Source organism: Lygodium microphyllum, chromosome 8 (assembly GCF_053477565.2).
Source record: "Lygodium microphyllum isolate KBCC chromosome 8, Lygodium_microphyllum_v1.1.10, whole genome shotgun sequence".
NCBI classification, from domain to species: Eukaryota; Viridiplantae; Streptophyta; class Polypodiopsida; order Schizaeales; family Lygodiaceae; genus Lygodium; species Lygodium microphyllum.
Window position 1 is genome coordinate 153153667 of NC_141142.1, and position 24152 is coordinate 153177818.

General features: G+C 40.8%; 1 protein-coding gene across 1 annotated transcript; it reads left to right on the forward strand.

The window, feature by feature from the left end:
* The first annotated feature begins 20083 nt into the window (after nucleotides 1–20083).
* Nucleotides 20084–23528, forward strand: LOC148033014 (uncharacterized). The gene has a single exon (XM_087683718.1). It carries the CDS (start codon nucleotides 20187–20189, stop codon nucleotides 23298–23300), a length of 3114 nt encoding a protein of 1037 aa, XP_087539844.1. The 5' UTR covers nucleotides 20084–20186; the 3' UTR covers nucleotides 23301–23528.
* Nucleotides 23529–24152: the final 624 nt, after the last annotated feature.

Below are 24152 nucleotides of genomic sequence, written 5' to 3' on the forward strand. Positions count from 1 at the left end.
CATGCAAACCACTTTCAGTCCCGTTGGAGCAGAATGTAAAGTTGAGTGCTGATGTTGGGGATGAGATAGAAGACCCTACTATGTTCAAGAGGATAGTGGGGAGTTTGATCTACATGACCATTACAAGGCCAGACTTGAGCTACGCTGTTGGTCTTGTGAGTCAGTTTATGCAAGTACCTAGAAAGCCACATTTGGATGCAATCTTACGCATATTGAGATATGTGAAGTCCACATTACATTATGGACTTTTCTATGAAGCAGGTACAGATGTACAGGTGTTTGGATACACAGAAGCAGATTGGGCTGGTAGTATATCTAATAGAAGATCTACCAGTGGCAGATACATGTTCTCTCTTAGTAGTGCAACAGTTACTTGGAGCAGCAAAAAGCAATCTACAGTTGCTTTGTCGAGTACAAAGGCTGAGTATAGAGGTGTTGTTGTTGCAGCATGTGAGGTAGTATGGCTGAAAAAGTTATTGGCTGATTTAGATGTGCATGTGGAAGGTCCAGTTGTCATTTATTGTGACAACATGAGCAGTATACAATTGGCTAGGAACCCTGCGTTCCATGCTAGAACAAAACATATTGAGGTACACTACCACTTTGTGAGAGAGAAGGTACTAGCAAGTGAGATTGATTTGGTGTATGTCAGTACACAGGATCAGATAGCTGACATCTTCACGAAAGCATTGGGTACAGAGAAGCTTTAAAAGTTTCGAAGCTTACTTGGAGTTGCAGAGATGCAGTTGAGCTTGAGGGGGAGTGTTGAGATGACAAGCTCAACACATGCAGACATGAATGATGGACCGCTTGGTTAGATGGGTCCACACGTCTACACTTAGCACATCGGTGGTCATTATGACTCTCACATGGCCACTGACTCATTACTTATTATATTCAGGTTGTTACACCTATTTACAACTAGCATAGTTATAGTGCCAGTAGACTAGTGTAGTCGGTTATGCATTGTTTGACTTAGTAGGCCACTTTTCTTTATGTTGTATCGTGTCTATACTTTCTGTACATTGTAAAGTGTGTGGAAGAAGAAGAAGAAACTAGCAAGAAAATGTTTTGGCCTCCATCTCTCTTCTTGTCTCTTGAGTGAGCTTCTCCTTGTGCATTCTGTGTATGTTCGGCGCAGTATCTTGAGCAAGTCCCCCCCACCATGCGATTCGTGACAGGAACCAATAGGCATAACCCAAGGCATGTGTAATAGCTTTAGCCCACTTTTATTACAACCAAGAATGACTGTCAAAATTGAGAAATTTCAGCATGTAAAATCAGCTCCAAATGGTTGCCAAACAATAGGCATACATTCCCCTAACATGTAGGCATTATACGAGACCAACCGGGCATCAAATGACAATGCCAGGCAAGCATAAACATCAAATGTTACTATAGCACTATTATAAATTGCCTGTGGACTGTTATGACAGTCCCAAAACAGTGCTAAATCAGACCATAAGCAATGTCAATGCTCAAACCTTCGATACCAAGCATCATAGCATGTACAAATGCCTCAAATGAAGCCTGTTTAAGTGCCCAATGGCCTGGAGCTTGAGTAGTACCCTGTGATGCAGATGGAGACTAGCCTAGAATCAAGCATAAACAACGTGCTGCTATCCTAGGTGGCCTGCAACCCACGTGGCATAAATGGGGTGGAGGAGGGGCTCAAGTAGGTGCCCAAGGGGGCACACAACAAGCCTCAAGGGGTCTTGATCAAGGGTAATATAGATATGAAACAAGGAAGCTTCAATGGTGACTGTCCCAAACTGTTCATAGCCTGTGTGACCTGAAAACAATGCAAAACCCTGTGGATAATGAAGCAATACCTCTCATGTAATGCCCTGAGGGTGCCCAACAATGCCGGGAAGATCGAGAAGTCGGGGAGTGATGGGAGCTCGAAGGAGTCGGGCGGATATGGCTGTCGGGAAGGAGACCCAATGCGAATAGGGAGTTGATGGGAAGCTGAGAATGCCACGAGCCAAGCTCAAGAGTTGGGAAGCCGAGCTCTGATACCAGTTGAAAGGTGAGAAGGATCGAGGCTTGGACTCGAGAGCTATGGCAGGAGAGCAAGAGCAAGAAAGAGAGAGACAAGAAATGGGAACTCCAACAGTCACAATGTGTGACCGGGCCTTCCTTTATTCAAACTGTCACTAAAAGAATAAAGAATAAAGTGATGGTGATGAGTGCCCGCCACCTGCAATGTGCAGTGGCGGTGATTGTCAATGTAGTAATACACGGGCGGCTAGGCGGAGGCACCTTTACCCCCAACATTTTGCACAAGGTTTTATTGGTGGACTTGGATAGGCTACGTGGCAAACTTATTGGGAAATAGTTAAAAGTACTTGTAACAAATCTAGAAAACAAGAGAATACTATTGATGACACATTTTTGCCATGCTATGAATTCCTGAAAGAGAATTCATAAGGATGACCTCTCAAGCAAGAATATCAAAGTAAGACTCCAATGACCCATGTAAACAAAACATTAATTAACAACAAATATGAAAAAAATCACCAAAAGTAACTACATATAAGGGATTTACCTTTCAACATGTGAAAAAAACAAGTTGTGTATGGCATTATCAAAAAATTTAAAAGATCATGTAATATTTGAGCTAGGCTTTAAAAAAAGATCCACAGAGAGAAGTGGATCAACAATGAAAATGTTCTTTGCAATTTCATTACCTAGAGAAGCAATGTATACCCTATAGGTATAGGAACAAAGCCCAAGCCCAAAATAAGAGAATGAAGGTGCAAGGAACTTTGAATAACTTAATAAAACCAACCACAAACCTCACCTAAGACAACAATAAACAATGGAATTTGATCATAGTTTAACATCTTTCTTCTCTAGCATACTCTTGTCTTCTAGAGATATGCTAAGGTAATCCTGTATATTTGTATCTCAAGATACATTCATTGCCATTTGGCCAAATACCTTGCCCATTCTCTCATATAGTTAATTGGACCAAGAGAATCAATCTTCATCTTGCAAATAACATCCTCACTTTCAACCTGCTCTTTGATTTTCTCCTCTATGGTGTTGAGATATCAAGCTCCACTCGTGATATGCCAGGGTGACCGTTGTGCATTTATGTCACCGACTTGTTAGCTGTAGATGCGGTTGGTACACCGCCCATGAATAATAGCTAGATGAGAGCTATCCTTATCTACTCTAGTTTGTGGCTCAGCTAATATGCCACCTTAGTTAGTTGAGTTTGGTTTGAGACCCATATATAGGGTTCTTCTATTTCTATGTACTTGAGTTCTTTTTGGCTTACACAACTAAGAAGAGGAAAACTATTTTCAGCCTCCACCTTTGTGTGTATTCCCCCATTGTGCAAGCAAGAAAGCTACAAGTGAGACTCCTTCCTTCTCTCCCACAATCTTGACATGGTATCAGAGCCTTGTTCGTGGTAAGGAGCTCACGAAAGCAAACCAAGTTCACGGTGTTCTGGTAACAGGACCAGTGTTTCTTTCATTTTTCTATTTTGGGAGCAAGTCTCTGCAGGTATCACAGCCGGAAAGTGCAAGAGTGCATTGTCTCAGGTTGAGACGCCCTTCGCGGTGAAGCAAGAGGGTAGTATATGCTACAAGAGAGGGGTTTAGCCCTTGGTGACCCTGTTTTTTTTATTTGACACCATTTTGGGGCCTATTTTGGAGGCGAAAGTTTTCTGCACGCACTCAGGAAAAGGCCCTATTTTATGCTGTGTGACCACTGTTCTACAGGTCGGTGAAAAGTTACTGTAGAAATTGCATCGTATGCTTGTGCGCAAAGACATTGGGAGTTACAGAATCATCCTTATTGCCTGTTGATGCAAAATCATCACTAGGAAGTGACTGTGTGGTCAAATACCACTTTCGTTAGTTTTATAGATTAGCCCTTGTGAGGCTGAAGCTGTGTTCTTTATAGTGAAAGAATTTTTTGCAGTGTTCTGTAATGGCCTCTGATTCTCTTTCATAGATTGTCACTGAAAAGCTTGACAAGAACAACTTCCAAGCATGGAAGTTCAGAATGACAAATTTCCTTATGGGAAAAGGATATTAGGAATTCGTTGCAGGAAATGATGAAGAACCAGTTCTTCCTGACGTTCCCAATCAATAGCAAATGCAAGCATTTAAAGCATGGCATGAGAGAGCCAGGAAAGTTATGTACTAGCTGTCTATCAGCATTTCAGACTCTATGATTGTGCATATTCAAGATGCAAGTATGCCAAAGGAGGCATGGGATACTTTGTCAAAAATGTATAGCACAAATATGCAAGCCAGGAAAATGCAGCTCAAGCAAGAGTTGCACAATGTGCAAAGAGAAAGTAGGAGCATCAATGACTACCACATGAAGGTGAAGAAGATTGCAGATGCACTTACTTCCACTGGGTCGCCAGTGGAAGATGATGATTTAGTTTTTGTGACCTTGAATGGTCTAGGAAAGGATTATGCACAGTTCTGAACATCCATTTTCGTCCGTGAAAGATTTCCTGATTTTGAGGAGTTGATTGCTCTTCTAATTTCTGAGGAGCAGAGAAATGGTGGTGCATCTTCTTCAGGAGGAACTTCAAAAGAAGCTATCTTCTACTCAAATGCTAGAAGAGGTAGAGGCAGAGGTAGAGGAGGCCGATTTGGAGGCCGTGGTAGAAATCAGAATATGCAGCAAACTCAAGAAAACCAGTCCTTTGGAGGAGGACGTGGTAACTCTAGAGGCAGGGGGAGCCAAAGAGGTCGCGGTGGATGGCAAAGAGGCCAAAATGCAAACAGCAATGTTGAATGCTACTACTATGGTAAAATGGGTCATATGGCTAAAGACTGCTATAAAAAGCAAAATGATATCATGAATGGAAAATTGCAACAAGGGAATTATGCATCTTCTAGTAGACAGGGTGATGACAGAAATGAGCATTTGTTTATGGCCCAGCACATGACCAATTCTGTGACAAGTGTAGAATAAAGCAACGATGTGTGGTATGTTGACTCAGGTGCATCAAACCACATGACAGGTCATGCAGAATGGATGCAGGATGTGAGGAAAATGGAAAAACCAGGATTTGTGGAGACTGGTGATGATACTGCACATCCTATTGTGCAGATTGGAAAATTTCATTTGTCTATGCAGGATGGGAAAAAGAAATACCTGTTGAATGTATTTCATGTCCCAAATATCACAAAGAACCTAGTTTATATTGGTCAAATGGTTGAGCAGGGCTTGCAGATCAGATTTAATTCTCATGGATGCTTTGTTGAGGATATGAAAAATAAAATTCGCTTGATAGCAAAAGGAAATAAGAAGGGTAGAATGTTTACGTTAGATGCAGATATGCCTGAATTGAGTGCAGCAATGTTTGCACATGGGACCGATGTAGTTGTAGATATTGATATCTGGCATAAACACATTGGTCATATTAATGTACAGCGACTTAAATCAATGCAAGCCCAAAATATTGTTGCAGGATTGCCTAAATTCAGGGTTGTAGAAATGCATAAGGTATGTGAAGCCTATCAATTTGGAAAATAGGCAAGGAAACCATTTCCTAGACATGTTCAAGAGAGTAAGAAGCCATTGGAATTAATCCAGTCTAATGTGTGGACTACTAAAGCTGCATCTCTTGGAGACTGTCATTATTTTGTCACTTTTATTGATGACTATAGCAGAAAAGTTTGGGTATATTTTATGAAAAAGAAAAGTGAAGTTTTTGGGCATTTCAAAACTCTTAAAGCTATGGTTGAAAAAGAAATAGGCCTGCAAATAAAATGCCTAAGGTTAGATGAAGGGGGAGAGTACCTCTCAAATGAGTTTGCAAGGTTCTTGCAGGAGCATGGCATAAAGCAGCAATATTCATGTAGTCATAACCCACAACAAAATGGAATTGCAGAAAGAAAAAACAGGCATATTGGAGAGGTATCTCGTGCCATGCTCAATGAAAAAGACCTGCCAGATTTTTACTGGGCATAGGCAATTGCTACAGCAGTCTACATAATGAACAGGACTCCCACTACAGCAATACATGGCATGACTCCAGAGGAGAGGTATACTGGTAGGAAACTAGATATTTCTTATTTAAAATTTTTTGGTTGCATTGTCTATGTTCATGTGCCAGATAAGTTGAGATCCAAGTCGGATCCAAAAGCTGAGAAGTGCATCTTTATTTGTTACTCTCTGCAGCAAAAAGGGTATAGATGCTATAACCCTTCTACTCGTAAGTTTACAATGAGCAGAGATGTTGTTTTTGATGAGATGAGTAGCTGGTATAAACCAGTAAATGTGATTGATAATGTAGATACACAAAATGGTAATGCTGCACAGAATTCACAGTAGCAATCACAAGATATTAGTGGATGAGGAGCGTCCTCTAGCAGTGGTTCACATTCTTCGCCATGGATGGGCAGATTAAGATGAGGAGAATCTTCTCAAAGCAATGCAGATAGTGATATGCAGGTATCACGAAAAGGAAAAGAGAAGGTAGATCAGCCCATGTTTGATGTGAGTGTAGGTCACTCTTATGTGGATGGTGAATCTAGTGACTCAAAACAGAGCATTGATGATGAGTTGGGTATTCCTTCTATTGTTACACCTGGAGTAAGGAAGACTAGGGATGTTTTGAGAGCACCTAGGAGTGAACCTATTTTGCGCAAGTCTACCAGAGCTAGGTATCCTGTGGATAGGCTGAAATATGATGGATTTACAGCCATTCACTATGCCTATATGGTCAAAGTGATACAGGAACCAGAAACCACTTCTTTTGAGCAAGCCATGGGAAAAGAAAAATGGGAGAAAGCCATGGATGAAGAAATGGATGCCTTGGAAGCAAATAGTACATGGGAATTGGTACCTTTGCCTATAGATAAGAATGCAATTGGTTGTAAGTGGGTTTATAAGGTGAAGCACAATGCAGATGGTTCTGTGAACAGATACAAGGCAAGATTAGTAGTCAAGGGATATGCACAAACATATGGCATTGATTATGAAGAAACATTCAGTCCGGTTGCAAGGATGGCAACTGTAAGAGCAGTCGTTGCTATGGTTGCATCAAAGGAATGGTCTTTATATCAGATGGATGTAAAGAATGCCTTCTTGCATGGTGATTTGCAAGAAGAGGTATATATGGAGCAGCCACCACCATGTTATGTACATGTTGTTTATCCTGAGTTTGTTTGCAAGTTGAAGAAAGCCTTGTATGGCTTGAAGCAAGCACCTAGAGCATGGTCTGACAAGATAGGACAGTATCTTGTCACTATTGGCTTTCAGATTTCCAAGGCAGATTTCTCACTTTATGTGAGAAAAACAGAGAAAGGTATTATGCTACTTGTCATTTATGTTGATGATTTGATTATGACAGGTGACAGTGATGAAGATATCTTTCATGTGAAAACGCTATTGAAGCAGAAGTTTGAGATGAAGGATTTGGGAGAGCTGCGTTATTTCTTGGGCATTGAGGTGATTAGATCACCAAGTGGGATACGGCTCTTGTAGAGGCAGTATGGATTGGACATGCTGTCCAAATATGGGATGACAGGCTGTAAGCCTATTTCAGTTCCTTTGGAGCAGAATGTGAAGTTGAGCGCAGATGCAGGTGAGCTTCTCGAAGACCCTACTATGTACAGACGCATAGTAGGAAGTTTGATTTATATGACTATTACCAGGCCAGATTTGAGCTATGTTGTTGGATTGGTAAGTCAGTTTATGCAGGCTCCAAGGAAATTGCATTTGGATGCGGCTAGATGCATACTCACGTATGTGAAGTCCACATTGCAGTATGGACTATTTTATGAGACTTGGGTTCAGATACAATTGCATGGATACACTGATGCTGATTGGGCTGGTAGTATTTCTAATAGACGATCTACCAGTGGATATGTGTTCTCTTTTGGGAGTGCTGCAGTCACTTGGAGCAGCAAGAAACAGCCTACAGTTGCATTGTCGAGTACAGAGGCTGAGTACAGGGGTGTAGCAATGGCTGCATGTGAGGTAGCTTGGTTTCATAAGCTACTTTATGATATGCATCAACCTACAGATGGGCTAGTTGTCATTTATTGTGACAACATGAGTAGTATACACTTGGCAAATAACCCAGTCTATCATGCTAGAACAAAGCACATTGAGGTGCATTATCACTATGTGCGGGAGAGGGTTTTACTAGGTCTTATTGATCTAGTTTATGTCAGCACAGAGGATCATGTAGCTGACATATTTACGAAGGCATTGGGCGCAGAGAAGCTACGCGAGTTCAGAGACCTGCTTGGTGTGCAAGAATTGGGATGGAGCTCGAGGGGGAGTGTTGAGATATGGATCTCCACTCGTGATATGCCAGGGTGACCGTTGTGCATTTATGTCACCGACTTGTTAGCTGTAGATGCGGTTGGTACACCGCCCATGAATAATAGCTAGATGAAAACTATCCTTATCTACTCTAGTTCGTGGCTCAATTAGTATGCCACCTTAGTTAGTTGAGTTTAGTTTGAGACCCATATATAGGGTTCTTCTATTTCTATGTACTTGAGTTCTTTTTGGCTTACACAACTAAGAAGAGGAAAACTGTTTTCAGCCTCCACCTTTGTGTGTATTCCCCCATTGTGCAAGCAAGAAAGCTACAAGTGAGACTCCTTCCTTCTCTCCCACAATCTTTACATATGGTAGTCTCTCTTTGAGCTGTAGTTCTAGTAGGATACAAGTGACTAACATATTCAATGATAGGCTCTGTCACCTTTCCAAACTTTGGGGGAACATTGAGGATCTCAAAGGTTTTATAATCAATATTGGGCATTGGTTTCAACTCTTTGTCAAGCCAATACCTGAGCCTCCTCACCATACTGAAGTCCTTGTTCATCAATGTGACCATGTGTGCATGGGCAGCAACAATGTAAGCATCACTCATAAAATCTATGATGAAGTCCTCTCCGGCCTCTTGTAAACATAGACTAGCTAAAAGTTGCTACTTCCTTTGGGGTGCAACAATTGTGGCAATCTTGAACAATTTATATGAGATATCCTTGACCACTCTAATAAATGTGGCCTTTGGGATAAGATGGTTGGTTAATTTCTAGGCTTTACAGATTTCTTTAAAGCATCTTTGCATGTAAAACTGCCTTGAGTTCCTTTTTCTCTTGGCTAGGGCTGGTTTGGAAGGTTCCTCAACTTGCATAACTAAGGGCTCACCATGCTTAGGAGCATCAACTAAAGGCAACGCTCCCCTTAGCTAGGAATAGTAGTAGGGTTTGAAGCCTAAGGAATAGGAGAAGTTGGAGTTTGACTATCATTTGAAGATGTTGCTTTAGCTAGAGTCTCAATGGAAACCTCCCGAGGGAATATGAGAAGGTCTAGGATAGACTAGCCAATTTGTTGCTCTAAAGGAACATTAGAAGCTTGTGGATGTGGCTATTGGATATAGACCTTCCTTGACATAGTCTACTTGGTCCTTGCCATTGGGAATTTGTTCTCTCAGAAGCAAGAGAAGAAGGATGAGGAACCTTGAAAGTTGTCAAGAGAATGGCCGCTATGGCATGAGGGAGGCAGTTGATGGAGAGCCCAATAGAACTATTTGGGAAGGTACTATGGCGCTATTGCAAACATGCAAGAGAAAGCAGTCAACACAACATGATGGAGCACGTACATATTGGCAAGGAAGATGCTTATCATGCGATTGTAGACGTGGTGGAGAAAATGAGCATCACAGTGTGATGGAGGATGTCCGTGAGGGCTGAGAAGATGCAATCGCACCGTTGCTGAGAAGAAGGAGTGAAGTCAAGGTCGATCCCTCCACAAGAGGAGGAGTGTGAATGACGCAATGCAAAAAAATCCAACTTCTATAGTTACTCACTCTCCTGCCACAAGCTCTATTTGTGGGAGAATGAGAATCTAGGATTTTAAACGGATACTTCCAACTGAAAAGTTCAATGGCTAGATTTCTACCACATGTCCAATGTTTTTAACCCTAACACCTAGTTTTTCACCAACTGTCATGAGTGCCTATAAGTAGGTTTGTTGAAGCTTTTGTTTCAAGGTTTTTTTTCTCTCTATATGGCTACTCTTGACTTCATGTTTTGCATGTCCATGATGGTTCATCCCTTCCATTACGATGCAAGTGCATATCATACCTCCTCTACATTTTGTTGCACGTCAGTGCGTTTGGGCTTCTCCCTTACAATGTGACTAGGGCATGAACTAGATCTTGGATTGCTTCTTCTTGTGCCAGTGTGGCATATACCTCTCTCCTAGATTTCCATTCCAACAATTCTCCACCTTTCCCTTACGGTGCGACTGTTGGTGCACCGACTAGATCTCACACTACCTCTCCTCGTGCTGTTAAAGCATATTTCTCTCTCCTCTTGGTTTTCCATTTTAACAACCTTCAAGCATATTTGAAGAGCCATGTCCCCTCCCCATTTCCTCTACCAAGGCTGTAAGTCTTAAAAGGAAAAGGGGTGTCACCTCCATAGCATCCAAGGAGACAACAAAGAGAAGAGCAAGCCATGTCCCAAATGTTCTTTATGTCAACTCTCCAAGGTCCATAGGAAGTGCATTGGACTCCACCAAGCAAAGGAAAATTACCATTCAAGACCCCATGCCTCACTCAAATCACAAAAATAACCCCCTCTGAGAGGCTTTTGAATTTTCTTATTCAAAGTAGTATTGAGGTATCATTTTTCCCATTTGCCAAGGACATGTTCAATCCTGAATGGAATCTTGATCAACAAGTCAATCATTGCAAAGAATTTTGCAAGGAGGACTATGTGGAGTTTGAAGATTTAGCATGCCCTATTGTGCAAGTGGAGTCAAAGATTTTTGTTTACATATCTATTGGCAAGTCACCTATAGAGAAGGCATCATTCACAAAGAAGTATGGAAGGCATTCTTTGGAGAAGTTTTGTGCTTTAGATATTTTGTGCTCTCTCCAAGGAAATGTAGCCTTATGTTGAAGTCTGTTGCATTCATTATGTATTCCCTTGTAAAGTATCCATTAAGTTCTAATGAGCAATAGATGGAGATATTGAAATCCTCCTACTATTGTCTACTCTAGGAGATGGAGGTTGACAAGGATGTGGAGGAGAATGTTGATCCTCAAATCGAGATCGAAGAATCTTTTAAATATGTTTTTCCTTCATTAAAAGCTTGAATCTCTCCTCATTCTCTCTAATATCAATGCCTGAAATACTAGAGACAAATCTATTTTCAAGATTTAGTCTCCTTTTTATAACTTGTTTACACATGTCAATTATACTTTTTAGTGGCCTTTTTCTTTCTCTAAATCCTACCAAAGTTTCATTTTAGCTTTATACTTTTTATTGCAAGGACTTGTTAGTGTTTTCTAAAATGTCAATCTTGTTTGTTAGCCTAGAAATGGTTGTTCGTGCAATTATTAATGCTTCTCTCATTTTAAACATCTGTCTTGTGCATACAAAAGATGCAGAACTTAACCGCATGCAATACCCAAGCATTCCATCACAAGCATCTCCAACATATCTTACGAAGTTATGAATATTAAGAAAAGGAGGAGGCTTACCTATTGAAGGGTCTTTGGTATAAATATTTCCATCCACCCACAAATTGATATACTTCTTTCCTTCTAGCTGTAACCTATTAGCTTCGTCCCTGTCCAAAATGCTCAATGATGTATTCTTCTCCAAGATAAATAAACTAGATCTATTTGAATAACAAGTTTATATTTGTGTGCACTTGTGCTTGTGTTACTTGAAGAGGTATTATTAGACATTTTAACAGAATAGACTCAACCAATTTAGGGTATCACAGAGAAGAAAAGTATGTGCAGAATAGAGAATAGCACAAGAAATGAGCTTGGAAGAACAAACAAAGGTGTTTTGGTGTGAAAATCTCAGCTTTGGAAAATTTCGTAAGTTCCAAGAGAAAAACGACTGAAAAGGTGATCCCTAATATGAACTAATAAAGAATGGATCAACCTCCTCAATGAACCATTTATTCCCTTATTAATTATATCTAAACACCCAAATTTGGAGGGTTTATTACTCTAAAACCTCTTCTAATTAGCAACTTAATCATTTTCTTAGAAGTGCCATTTTTTAAATTGTTTGGCCCTAATCCTTCTATCTCCTCGTGGGCTTCTCTAAGTCATGTTGAGCAACATTATTAGGCTATGATGATTCAATTGCATATTTTTTTGGAGAGTCTAGCTTTTCAGTCATTTCTCTTAGTAGAAAACATGGTCTTCCCCCATCAAAATTTAAGGTTATGTTCATTGGCATAAGGTTTGGTTGTCCAATCTTTGTCCAAGCTTCCTAGGTTAATATGTTGAAGTCTGCTATTTCATTAAAAAGGAGAGCATTAGCATTATGCCCTCTTTTCACAATGAGTTTGATCCTAAAATAGATAGGTGCTATTAGTTCTTTGTCTTCCAAATCTAAGTCTTCAAACCTATTGTCTTGAACATGAACCTTTGGAGCCCCTAGTTACAATATTAGATGTGGTTTGTGCATTAGAATCATGACTCATCCATGAAATGCTACTTGGAAAGCATTCAACATTAGAGTTTTTCTTGTCATCTTCATGTTTGGCTCTTGAGTGTTATGTCTTGTTTAGATCGAATGCAATCCAAAAAGGTGTGCATGTGCTCATACATGGCCTAATTTCCCTCACTGGCCAACAAGGGCCTTTAAAGTTCCAAGATCACTAGTTTCCTTCATTTGGGTGTTTCCCTTATTTCCAAAATGTTATGGGCCCTTGTTTCTATTGGGCTAGTAAGGATTTTGTTGAGTTTTTCTTAGACTATGAAGTTCATCTTTTGGCTTGTATGTTCCAATCAAATTTTCTAGGGAGTTCTTTGTTCTTGACTTGCCTTTCCTTTGATCGTCCTTAGTGGTTCAACAAGCCCTTGTATGGCTAGGTATGTTTCAATGAGAGTCCATTGTTCTTTTGTTATTGTTTCACAATTTTGGTCCTTCTCCCTCTAATCCATTTTGTTTGATATGGCCATAGTTTATTTTCCCTCTATGTAGTGTAAGGGCCCCTTTTTCTCGACTATTCTAACAATTGCGTGTGCACACAAACACAATTTCACTTTTCTCAAACAATGTGTTCAATTCTAGTTCAAGTTTTCTAAGTGCAAACTATGCTCAGTTAGGCTTTTCACTTTTTCCAATTGATTGTGTGTCATGCATAAACAACTTTTTTGCACAAATGCACAGGATTTGCTTCCTTGAGTTTTAGGCATGGTGCTTTCTCTATTTGATTATGGTCTCTTTGGGTCCTATCTCATAGCTGGATGGGTCCTAAGTGCAATGCAATCTTTGTAAGGCCTAGTGAAGTTAGTTAAGTTGATGGGGTGTGATTAAATGTAATGTCAAAGATGTGAACATAGTCTACAATTTTGCAACTGTGTGTGGACACGCAACCAAATGCTAGGGACTCCAAGAAAGGTTCTCCAAGGCACAAGCAAGGTTCTTCAACAAAGTAATGTGGTTCTTCTTATTATTTCCATTGCAAGAAGGTTCTAATTCCTACTAGAGTTTCTTCTACACTCGATAATGTGACTCCAATGAGTTTACCATGCTTGAAGGTCATCAAGTAGATGCAAGAAGACACTACGGTTTCCTTCAAGTCATTGATGGTCCTAGGGGTTAACACTCAATCTCTATTTAGGCTAATCCCGCCGAAAAATATTCGTATCGTGAACCAATGGCAAATGTTGCCAAGCATGTCTAGCTCTTATTCCTAGTATGCAAGATATGCATGCAACCAAATGCAAGGAATCTAAGAAGGTTCTCCAAGGCACGTGAGGTTCTTTAGCAAAGTTCTAGGGTTCTAGTTCTTACTAGAGTTTCTTCAGCACTCAATAATGTGACTTCAATGAGTTTACTATGCTTGAAGGTCCCCAAGTAGATGCAAGATACTATGGTTGCCTTCAAGTCATCGATGGTCCTAGGGGTTTGCACTCAATCTCTATTAATGCTTGGGTGTGTGATGTGTTTTGTGTTCTATCCCTTTGACTCAAGTTGTATTTGTCTTCTGCTAAGTGTGAAAGCAAGGATGTGGAGCTCCTTTAGGACATTGTCAAGCATGTCTAGCTCTTCTTCCTAGGATGCAAGGGCAAGATAACTAGCTCCCTTCTTATCTTTGACCTTGTTATCTTGCATGTGTGTGTGTGTGTGTGTGTGTGTCCTCTATATCACTTGTTTTCAAGGCCTATTTATAAATATCCTTATTCGTGACTTTTTCTTGAATAAAACATAACCCTTTTTAATTCAATCTGCCAAGTAACCCCTTTATATGACACCTTTCTATATGTAAAAAATGTACAGGAAATGTGTTTTTAAAGTCATGTGATACATGATACATATATTCATGAGCGACTCCCCCACCCCCCTTCAAGGATTGGGGTGCATGCATGTTGTGTGGGTTGGCGTGCTATGTTGGTGGAAACCTAATGTAACCTAGTGTTGGGTCTAGGGGGTAATGTACATGGTGTGTAGTTACCTAGTAGTGGGTGTTCTGCAACCTAGCTTATATGCATGTTAGATTATTATGGATGTATACACTACTGTCTATCATTAGGTCGGATTTGGACTCACTTTTGGGCCTCGTAAGAATTTCCATATCATCATCTTATTAAAAAAAGGGGGCCCAATGGATAACTATATCCAATGCACCTCAAAATTATATCATGTAACATATCATTGAAAATATATTGTTGAGAGGATTCTAGTACGCCAATGTCCGATAAATTTAGAGTTTATATGCTTAAGTTATGGCCTCCTGATCAAACAATAACCTTAAAAGTTCCATAATTGTAGCCTCATCCTCATTTGCCCTATTGGAATATTCACTAGAATCTTAAAGAGCTTAAAAGTCCCAAAAGTGAGTCAAAAACTCCCCTAATGGATATATGTCCTTTGTAGTTCAATGCAATGTCCTAAGTTCATGTGCTTTCCAATTCAATGTGGTGTCCTAAGCACATATTGGGGGTGTCTAAGGCTCCAAGAACAGGCACGGAGAGTGCTTTCACACTTGATCATGTGGTTCACATATTTGATGTGAAAAAGCATGTCCCCTAGCACCCTAATGTGTCACCTTGCCTTATAATTGGTCTTACTATGTTATGTGTGGAATAACTATCTTATCATATGTGAGTTATTTTTGGGTGAACTTTAGGGTAAAACATGTAAAGCTTTATATATATGGGCTATTTTTTGAGTTTTCAAGCCTAAAAAATTTAGCCAATGATCGAGAAAACCTCCAAAAAAGAGCCTTTGGGCTAAAATTTGCCACTAATTTTTACCTAGTGGAGAGAATTGATTGTCAAGTGGTGACATGTCATGCATTGCCAAATGATGATAAGGTGAAACCTACATGTATGTCATGAGTGACAAAGTTGAAGCACATCTTTGGCTTGAGAATGTAAAGTGAACATAGGCTCAGCTTTTGTAACATTGTGCTTATTTGGGGGGGGGGGGGGGGGGAGAGATAGATAGAGAGAGAGAGAGAGAGAGAGAGAGAGAGAGAGAGAGAGAGAGAGAGAGAGAGAGAGAGAGAGAGAGAGAGAGAGAGAGAGAGAGAGAGAGAGAGAGAGAGAGAGAGAGAGAGAGAGAGAGAGAGAGAGAGAGAGAGAGAGAGAGTGTGTGTGTGTGTGTGTGTGCCCTGATGCACATTTTCTTTGTGCTTTCTTCACCGAACTTGAGAGTGGTAGCCCAACATTTGTTTATAGGTAAGAGAGGCCCATTGGCTTCCATGGATCTTCCTAGAGAGAGAAAAAAGAAAGAAAAAAATTTGCCTGAACATCCTTTTTTTGCCTCAAGGTGTATAAGACAAAGAGACATATCTCAAGGTTTTAGTTACAGCCCATTGTGAGATGCCATTGTTACAAAAACAACACCACCTTGGGGTGCCATTGGCACAAAAAGGAAAACTTATTCCTAAATCTATAAACGGTTACTAAATATATCATGACCCAAAATAAACTTAGTCTCTTAGCTTTTCTAAAGTCCTCTGTGATGTTTTTGCCACCTCAATAAGCTACTCATTTTCCCTCCTTTCCAATTACTTGCATAATGGCAATTTCACCTAGTCATAATTCATGTGCACCATACTTTTTTCCTTTTGAAACATTTTGATTGGTTTAACACTTTAACTTTGTCTTCCATGCTTCCAAACTCCAAAGTTGCATGATTTTTCCCTTGCTTGATGATCTTGGTGGTATCATTCATGTGAACCCATTTTCTTCTAGAATTGAACTTAGTTTGGTCTCTTGCATGTATGTCTCTAAACATCCTTGGCAGTCTTTATCATCTACTTCCTTGTATGATTCTTCATGCCATATTTCAAGAAGGCCTCTAAATGTGCATGGAATGTAATCTTCCTTTGCAATGTAGCTTCATTAACTATATTGAAAAATAGTGCTAGTTATAGCTTGGTTATCTACCTTCTTCCTTGTTCTAATTTCATTTTGTACTTCCTCTTATGCTTTGATAATCATTTCCTTGATTGCATCTTCAATCTAGTTGCAACCATCTCTATTGCAAGATTTTTGTTTAGTTTGGGCAAGTGCATAAGCACTTTGGCAAGTGAGTTTTTCAAAACCACATTCTCTGCTTCCAAGTCGCAAATGTGTTGACTCATTATTCCTCCCATGGACTTGACTTTTAATTTGGTTTGGGTAGCGATGCCAAGACTAAACATGTCTTTAGATTCACCACATTGTTAGGGCAAGAACTTAGAGCTAACACACACACACACACACATGCATGTGTGAGGGTGTGCAGGCACATATAGTCATATATCTATATTTGATAGGGGCCAATACAGAGAGACAATTTTAAAATTTGCAAGTATAGAAATACTCCATATTTGTGCATGTATCGGGTGTAATATACACTTGCCATGTAGGACTTATGTGAAGTTCTATATTTCTCTTCCTTCTATATTGAATATATTGATAAGATATTAGAAATTCTCAAATATAGCTTCTAAAAATTGTCAAATTATAGAGGGTGAAGGAAGGACGATTGCATATAGTGAAAATAATGGTTCACATTTATATTTGACCCTATTTACAAATGTTAATCTTCTACTAAGATCATGTATGAAGAAAATATGAGAAATGTATGCAATAAAGAAATCAATATCAGAACACATACATGACAAAAAATTTACGTGTGACATCTTGCATTCTCTCAAAAGCACAAGTGATAAAAAAGGCCTCATTCTCACGAGACTTCTTAATGAGTTGAAGAATTCTCGTAGTACATAATGTTCTTATTAATTTAAAACTGTGTTTATGCCTTGATTTGGACCTAAAGAAACTCTCATTGTAGGTGTTAGGATGGAAGCAGGGTAAGCTTAGCATATTTAGTTGGCTTTAGAAACCATGATAAATTTGCTTTAAAAAGCATGTATGGTTTTGCTAACAATGTCCTAGATAGGTCTATTGTGCACACATGCATGCATGTATATTTATTTTTGAGTGAGTGAGTGAGTGATGAGTGAGTGAGTGCGTGCGTGCGTGCGTGTGTGTGTGTGCGCGCGCCCTTTTTACAACAATTGAAAAAGTGCTATTTAGCCTAATAATATTATATCTTTACTAGAATACTTTAGAACCATAAAACTCATTATGATGCATGTTACTTGTTTTACCTTGGCCTTTTTACATAATACATAAAAATTCTTATTATGTACATTGATTGTTTTGCCTTGGTCTTTTTACATAATATTCTAACAATAGCTAGCCAACTTACTCTTTTTACATTATATTCTAACAATTGCTAATCAACTTACTCTTTTTACATGTTATTCTATTTGAGCAATGTTGAAAAATAAATAAAACATGCAAATAATCAACCTAGGCAACCGTATTCTAAAATCAAGTGAACAATTTTGTGCACATGCCTTTGCTTTAATTGCCACTAGCATACTTATGGTGAAAGTGAAATTCTAAAAAGTTAGCATGCCTATTTTGACCTTTTGTTCTCTGTTGCCATAAAATAATCAACAAGTTGAAAGTTTACGGATGCGAATGTGTGCTATGTGTTTATGTAAAGAATATGATGTCAAGTTCAAATGTAAAGCATTTTCAACTTCTATGAAAAAGTTTTTTTCCGAAATTCCTTGTATTCTAGTGTCTTAATTTGAATCTTGAGGATGAAGTTGTCATGTCATAGGTCAAATGACCCTATCATTGAAAATCACTTTGAATCCTTTTGGAAGCATTCATGAAAATTTAGGCATGTGCCACAAAGTTAAATAGAGAATATTGATCATGGACTATCTTATAGTCAAGGATATCTATACAAATTATAGAACATGCCAATGTTGTTTTTACCTATGCCTACTATGACTTAATCACATGAAAAAACAAGCCATAGAAAATGCAGGGAGTTGGATTGGTGGTGAAGAGGAAAAAGTCAAAAAATATATGTTACAATTTGAAATGCCACGACAAACTTCGTCAATAATAAAGGAGGATAAACTCAATATCACTTAGTTACAAATAACAAGTGCGTGCATGATTCAATCCTAGGATTGTTAAGCCATTCATTTACTTTCAAGTCAAGGAATAGCCTTTCTCTTTCCATACACTACAACCATAGTCCGGACGCATTGAGAGAGGGAAGGAAAAACCTAAGTAATAAAGTTAAGCGCACATAGTAGGCTAGGAAGCTTGAGAGGATGGAAGAGCATAAATCTAAAAGGGGCCACATATATGCTTTAGAATGTTTGAAGAGATGTTGTATTCTAAAGAATGTTACTGGACAACAATCATTATGCTCAAAAATCAGCTTGAACGTGCAAGTGCCACAACCAACATACTTGTGATAGTGCATGTACATTGTTGATTTAAAAAATGTTGACCTTATATCCTTTGAAAAATATTTTCATGCCCTTAGCACATAATAACAAATGTGCCTTTCTTTTATTACCAAATAAATTATATTGTGAACCTTACACGAAATGAGGCAAACATCGCACAATATAGGAAAGCTTTACATTCACATTAATAAATATACAATAATTGATATGGTATCTCACTTAGATATCTAGGTACCAAATCATCGCAAAAACAAAGGACAACATGACACTTCTTACTCTGATATGATGTCTTTGTTTTCGATATGCATCTCTTTGAAGTTTCTTCAAGCAAAATAAAAGGTCAAAAGCTTTTTGCTGGTTTGGAGGTCAAAAGGTAAAACATGGAACTATCAAAAAGATATTGGTTGAACTTCCACGATTTGCCAAATATTTGATCTCTATAGTAGTACTCTAGCACTTATGCTTCCGATTCATGCCAATGGTTGAAAAGATCCTTAATTCTGGTGTGGCAGATCTATGTTTTTTTGGTAGTTTCCCTATGGCAAAAGTTTGTAGTCCTTTAAGAGTTCAAATAAGTGCAAAAGTTGCCAACACGAATATAAGGTCAATCCAATAATGATACGCCTATATGAAAATGCAACATGTAAGCCCTCAGTATCAAGGTGAAGTTGGTAAGGAAATCTAATGGGGTTTCAAAAGACTCATGTGTTTTGCTTATAGGAAAATCAATAGGCCCATTCATACTCATTCAAAGGACTTGTGACTTAGTGTACTTTAATAATTTAGTTGCCTCATGTTTGTGTTATGAAAAACTAATGTCATTTTGAGAGGCCCAACATTACGAAATACTTCTGACAAACATTTGCAATACCTCTTAACAATCTACTGTATAAGAGAGACTTTATTGTACAGATGCCAAGGTATAAAAGTTCCTTCTCTTAGCCTTGTGAATCCGTTGAATTTCTAGAGTCCCCCTTGATAATCCTTCTCTGGTGGGCATAGAGGTGGCCTTAACATATTTTGCATATAACTCAAAAGGAGGACCTTCGGAGGGGATACATGGACCTTGTTCGTGTGTCGAATGGCACTGATTGTGATACCATGCAAAGTTAGTGAGGGGAGTTTGATGATGTTGAAAGGCAAGTTGATGATGGCTGGAAGGGGGTGACTTAGGTTGATAGTGCTCATGTTGAGTCTACATGTGCATGATGAGGGGGGGGGGGAAGGCGTGCTGAGGGGGAAAAGGAGGGGGGACAAGACCGCCCTAGAAGTCTTCTTTTTGCAAAACTACAAGGTGGTGGGAGTAATACTTATTACTAAGGTCTCGTCCGCCTCCCAAGTGTTTGCCATATAGACAAGCTTCTTCTCTTATAGAAACCCATAAGCTCACGACTCTCTCTCTCTCGGGGCCGAAAACAATGCATTGGCTGTTGCTCCACACCCTCTTCCTCTCATCGCTAACATCATTCTCTGATTTTGTTGTGGTGTCCCTTGCAGCATCAACACAAACGAACCTCACATGCTTCCCAGCAGAGAAGCAGATCCTCCTAGCGTTCAAGCAATCCTTCGCAAACTTCAGCTACTCATGGGAGGACGAGGGTGGTGGCAATTGCTGCCAATGGCAGGGCGTTGCGTGCAGCTGGGTCGCTGAGCAACCCAGCCAACCCCCCACCTCAAGAATTGTCAGCCTGTCCCTGCCTTACCTTAACCTCACTGGTCCAATACCATCAGTCTTGGCCAGTGGCCTCCCTTTCCTCAATAGCCTTGACCTCTCTCACAACAACCTGCATGGCACTATCCCACAGGAACTCTTCTCTCTCCCTCATCTCCAAGTACTGAACCTTAGCAGCAATTCCCTCTCAGGTTCTCTTCCCCAACTTGCAGGTGTGCCCTCCTTGAAGGTCATCAACGTTACTGACAATTCATTCACAGGAGGCCTGTCTGAGTCTGTTGGCAGTACCATTGCTTTGGAAGAGCTCTATGCTAGCCAACTTGGACTTTCTGGAGCTATTAGCATACAGAATATATGCCAGCAAGCACCCCACCTCAAGATGTTAGACTTGTCTCACAACAAGCTCTACGGCGCTCTCGGCTATGGCTTGGGCCTCTGCCAGCAGCTGCAGCAATTACTGCTGAGCTTCAACAAACTGACAGGTCCTATTCCTGACGATCTTTACAACATATCCTCTCTCACACATCTAGATCTGACCAATAACAGCCTCACAGGACCATTAAAAGAGCAAGTGGGAAACTTATCTAACCTGCAATACCTTTCGATTGATAACAATAACCTCATAGGAACTCTGCCAAGCACACTCTCTCTTAACTCTAAGCTCACTGTCCTCCATCTTGAGAACAACTTTTTGATGGGCTCACTGGATGCTGTGGACTTTAGCAAGCTTCTGCACCTAGAGGATGTGGACCTTAACGCAAACAACTTCAGTGGCACGATCCCTTCTTCCCTTGGCCATTGTTTGTCCCTGCGCAGCCTCTACCTCGCCATCAATGGCCTCTCTGGCCGCATCCCCGATAATTTTAACTCCCTGCAGAACCTCACATCCCTTTCCCTCTCCACCAACAACCTCCACGGAAGCTTGTCCTCCTTGGAGAGGTGCCACAACTTGGTGAGTCTATTTCTCACCAAGAATTTCTTTACAGAGCCCCTCCCTCTCACCTTCTACGGCTTCCCAAACCTGCAGGTGTTGGCTCTTGGGGTTCTTAATCTACAAGGGCCCTTCCCACGATGGCTGCAAAACTGTACCAAGCTGCAAGTATTAGACATGTCGTGGAACCGGTTGCAAGGAGAGCTTCCCCCATGGCTAGGAAGCTTCCCCCATTTGATATATATCGACCTGTCCAATAATTCATTCACAGGTACCCTTCCTGCGCAGCTGTTCAGGCTGCCCTCGCTTATGCATAATGACACCAACACCACAGGCTTGCAGAATATACCTGACATCCTTGAAGTCCAGGGGAAGAGTGGGATTCCGGATTTGACATATAATAAGCCCCTAGCATTGCCCCCATCCTTGATACTGTCAAAGAATGAACTGTCCGGGAGCATTCCGCCAGAAATCGGGAATCTCCATGTGCTAGTTGCCATTGATCTGAAGTCCAATTACCTGAGTGGGAGCATTCCAGCATCACTGGCTAAGGTCACCAGCTTGGAGAAGTTAGATCTGTCAGACAACCAGATAACTGGCAGCATTCCTGCAGGCCTGTCTCAGCTCACATTCCTTTCCACCTTCAATGTTTCTTATAACGAGCTGTCTGGGCAGATACCCTCAGGGAATCAGTTCTCCACATTCTCTCCTAACAGCTATGAGGGAAACCCGGGTTTATGCGGCATGCCCATGCCAAAATGTGCAACTGTGATTTTAGACAATTCGTCTGTTAGCCACCATGCTTACAAGGGGGGAAGAAGAACTCTTGCTGTTCTGGTGTCAACCTGCGTGGCTGCTGGACTGTGTGTCATCGTGATGACTGCCATTTTCTGTCAGATGTTCAGAAGAGTACCGGTGCATCAAGGGTTGGAGTACAGCTCAAGGGAAATGGAGGGCCTAGAGAACCTTTCTCAGGCTCAGAATATAAGTGTGCACCTCTTGTGCACTCACCAAAACCTCACTGTAAAGGACATCTGCAGAGCAACCAACAACTTTGATCCCACCCGCATCATTGGATGTGGCGGCTTTGGCCTCGTGTACCGGGCGGACCTGGACGACGGCTCGAAGCTCGCAATCAAGAAGCTGACAGGGGAGGGTGGGCAGATGGAGAGGGAATTCAGGGCAGAGGTTGAGGCATTGTCCAAGGCTAGGCACAAGAACCTGGTGCCATTGGAAGGGTTCATGCAGGTAGGCAATGACAAGCTGCTCCTGTACGCCTACATGGAGAATGGGAGCCTTGATTACTGGCTGCACGAGCGCACCGCAGACGGTGGCGGAGGCGGAGGCGGAGGCGGTGCGGGCTTAGATTGGGTGACGCGCCTGAGGATAGCCAAGGGGGCGGCCGAAGGGCTGGCCTATCTGCATCAGGTCTGCAATCCCCACATAGTGCACAGGGACATCAAGTCAAGCAACATACTGCTGGATGAGAGGTTCGAAGCCCACTTAGCAGATTTTGGGCTGGCAAGGCTCATGATGTCCACACAGACCCACGTCACGACAGAGCTGGTGGGAACACTGGGATACATACCACCTGAATATGGTGAAAAACTGTATGCCACACTGAGGGGTGACATATACAGCTTTGGGGTCGTCTTGCTTGAGCTGGTGACAGGCAGGAGGCCTGTTGATATCTGCCGCCCCAAAGAGTGTGCAGACCTTGTGACTTGGGTGCAGGAGCTCAAGAAGGAGAGCAGAACCCAGGAGATCCTCGATGCCTCGCTGCACATCAAGGGCCTTGAGACTCAGTTGGAAGAGGTGGTGGATGTGGCTTGCTTGTGTCTCCATAGAAACCCCCTCAGACGGCCCTCCATCCAGATGGTTGTCATGTTACTGAATGCTATAGGAGAGAGCCAATCCAATTGCCCATAGGGTGTGTATTGCATCTCAATAGCTCACACTCGGACCCACTCAATCTTCCTATATATTGTACACAAGTAATGGCCAAGGAGGTGGGCACCTCCACATGTTAGAAGGTTCCTTAGTAATTTTTGCCAACTAGTTTTCAAATCTAACCCTCGTAAAAATTGTAAAAATTATGTGGTCGACCCTTTATAATCATGTAAACTATTATGGGAATATCACATAAACATTGTTAATTCAAACTCTTCTTTTTTAGATCTCGCCAGAAAAGACTATTATTATACATGTGGTATGATTAATCTAAAATTGTAATGGATATTGCTAGCTTAACCAAAGCAAAGTAAGAGTCAAGTCACGCGTAAGTTAAAATGACTTATGTGAGTCAACTAAGTCAAAGTTAGGTGTGTGTGTGTGTGTGTGTGTGTGTGTAACTATGGCATTTAACTTCGACCCCTAAAAATTAGGAACTTGGTGCAGTTCATGGAGTATGTCTAAAAATGGTGATATTGTACTCCAACAAGTTAATAGGATGTGGCTCTAAATGATAGGTCACAATTTTCTATCTTATAGTAGAGAGAGATGACTTTGTCTCACCTCCTTTTTCATCTCTCTCTCTCTCTCTCTCATATCTTCACCAGCCACCAGAGAAGGGTCTACTTGCTCTTTAATTTGTGCAAGGAGTTGCCACTTTAAAGTGGTCAAGTCCCTGTTGCAACTCCATTTACCTATGCGGGGAGGGGGCTCTAACTTGCAAAAGAGAAGATATTGATAGCTCATCATGCAAGGCGTCTAAACCAATTTCTACATTAGGTGGTGATATGATTTTTGGGAGTAGAGAAAGTTTCAATAAAGAACCTCAAA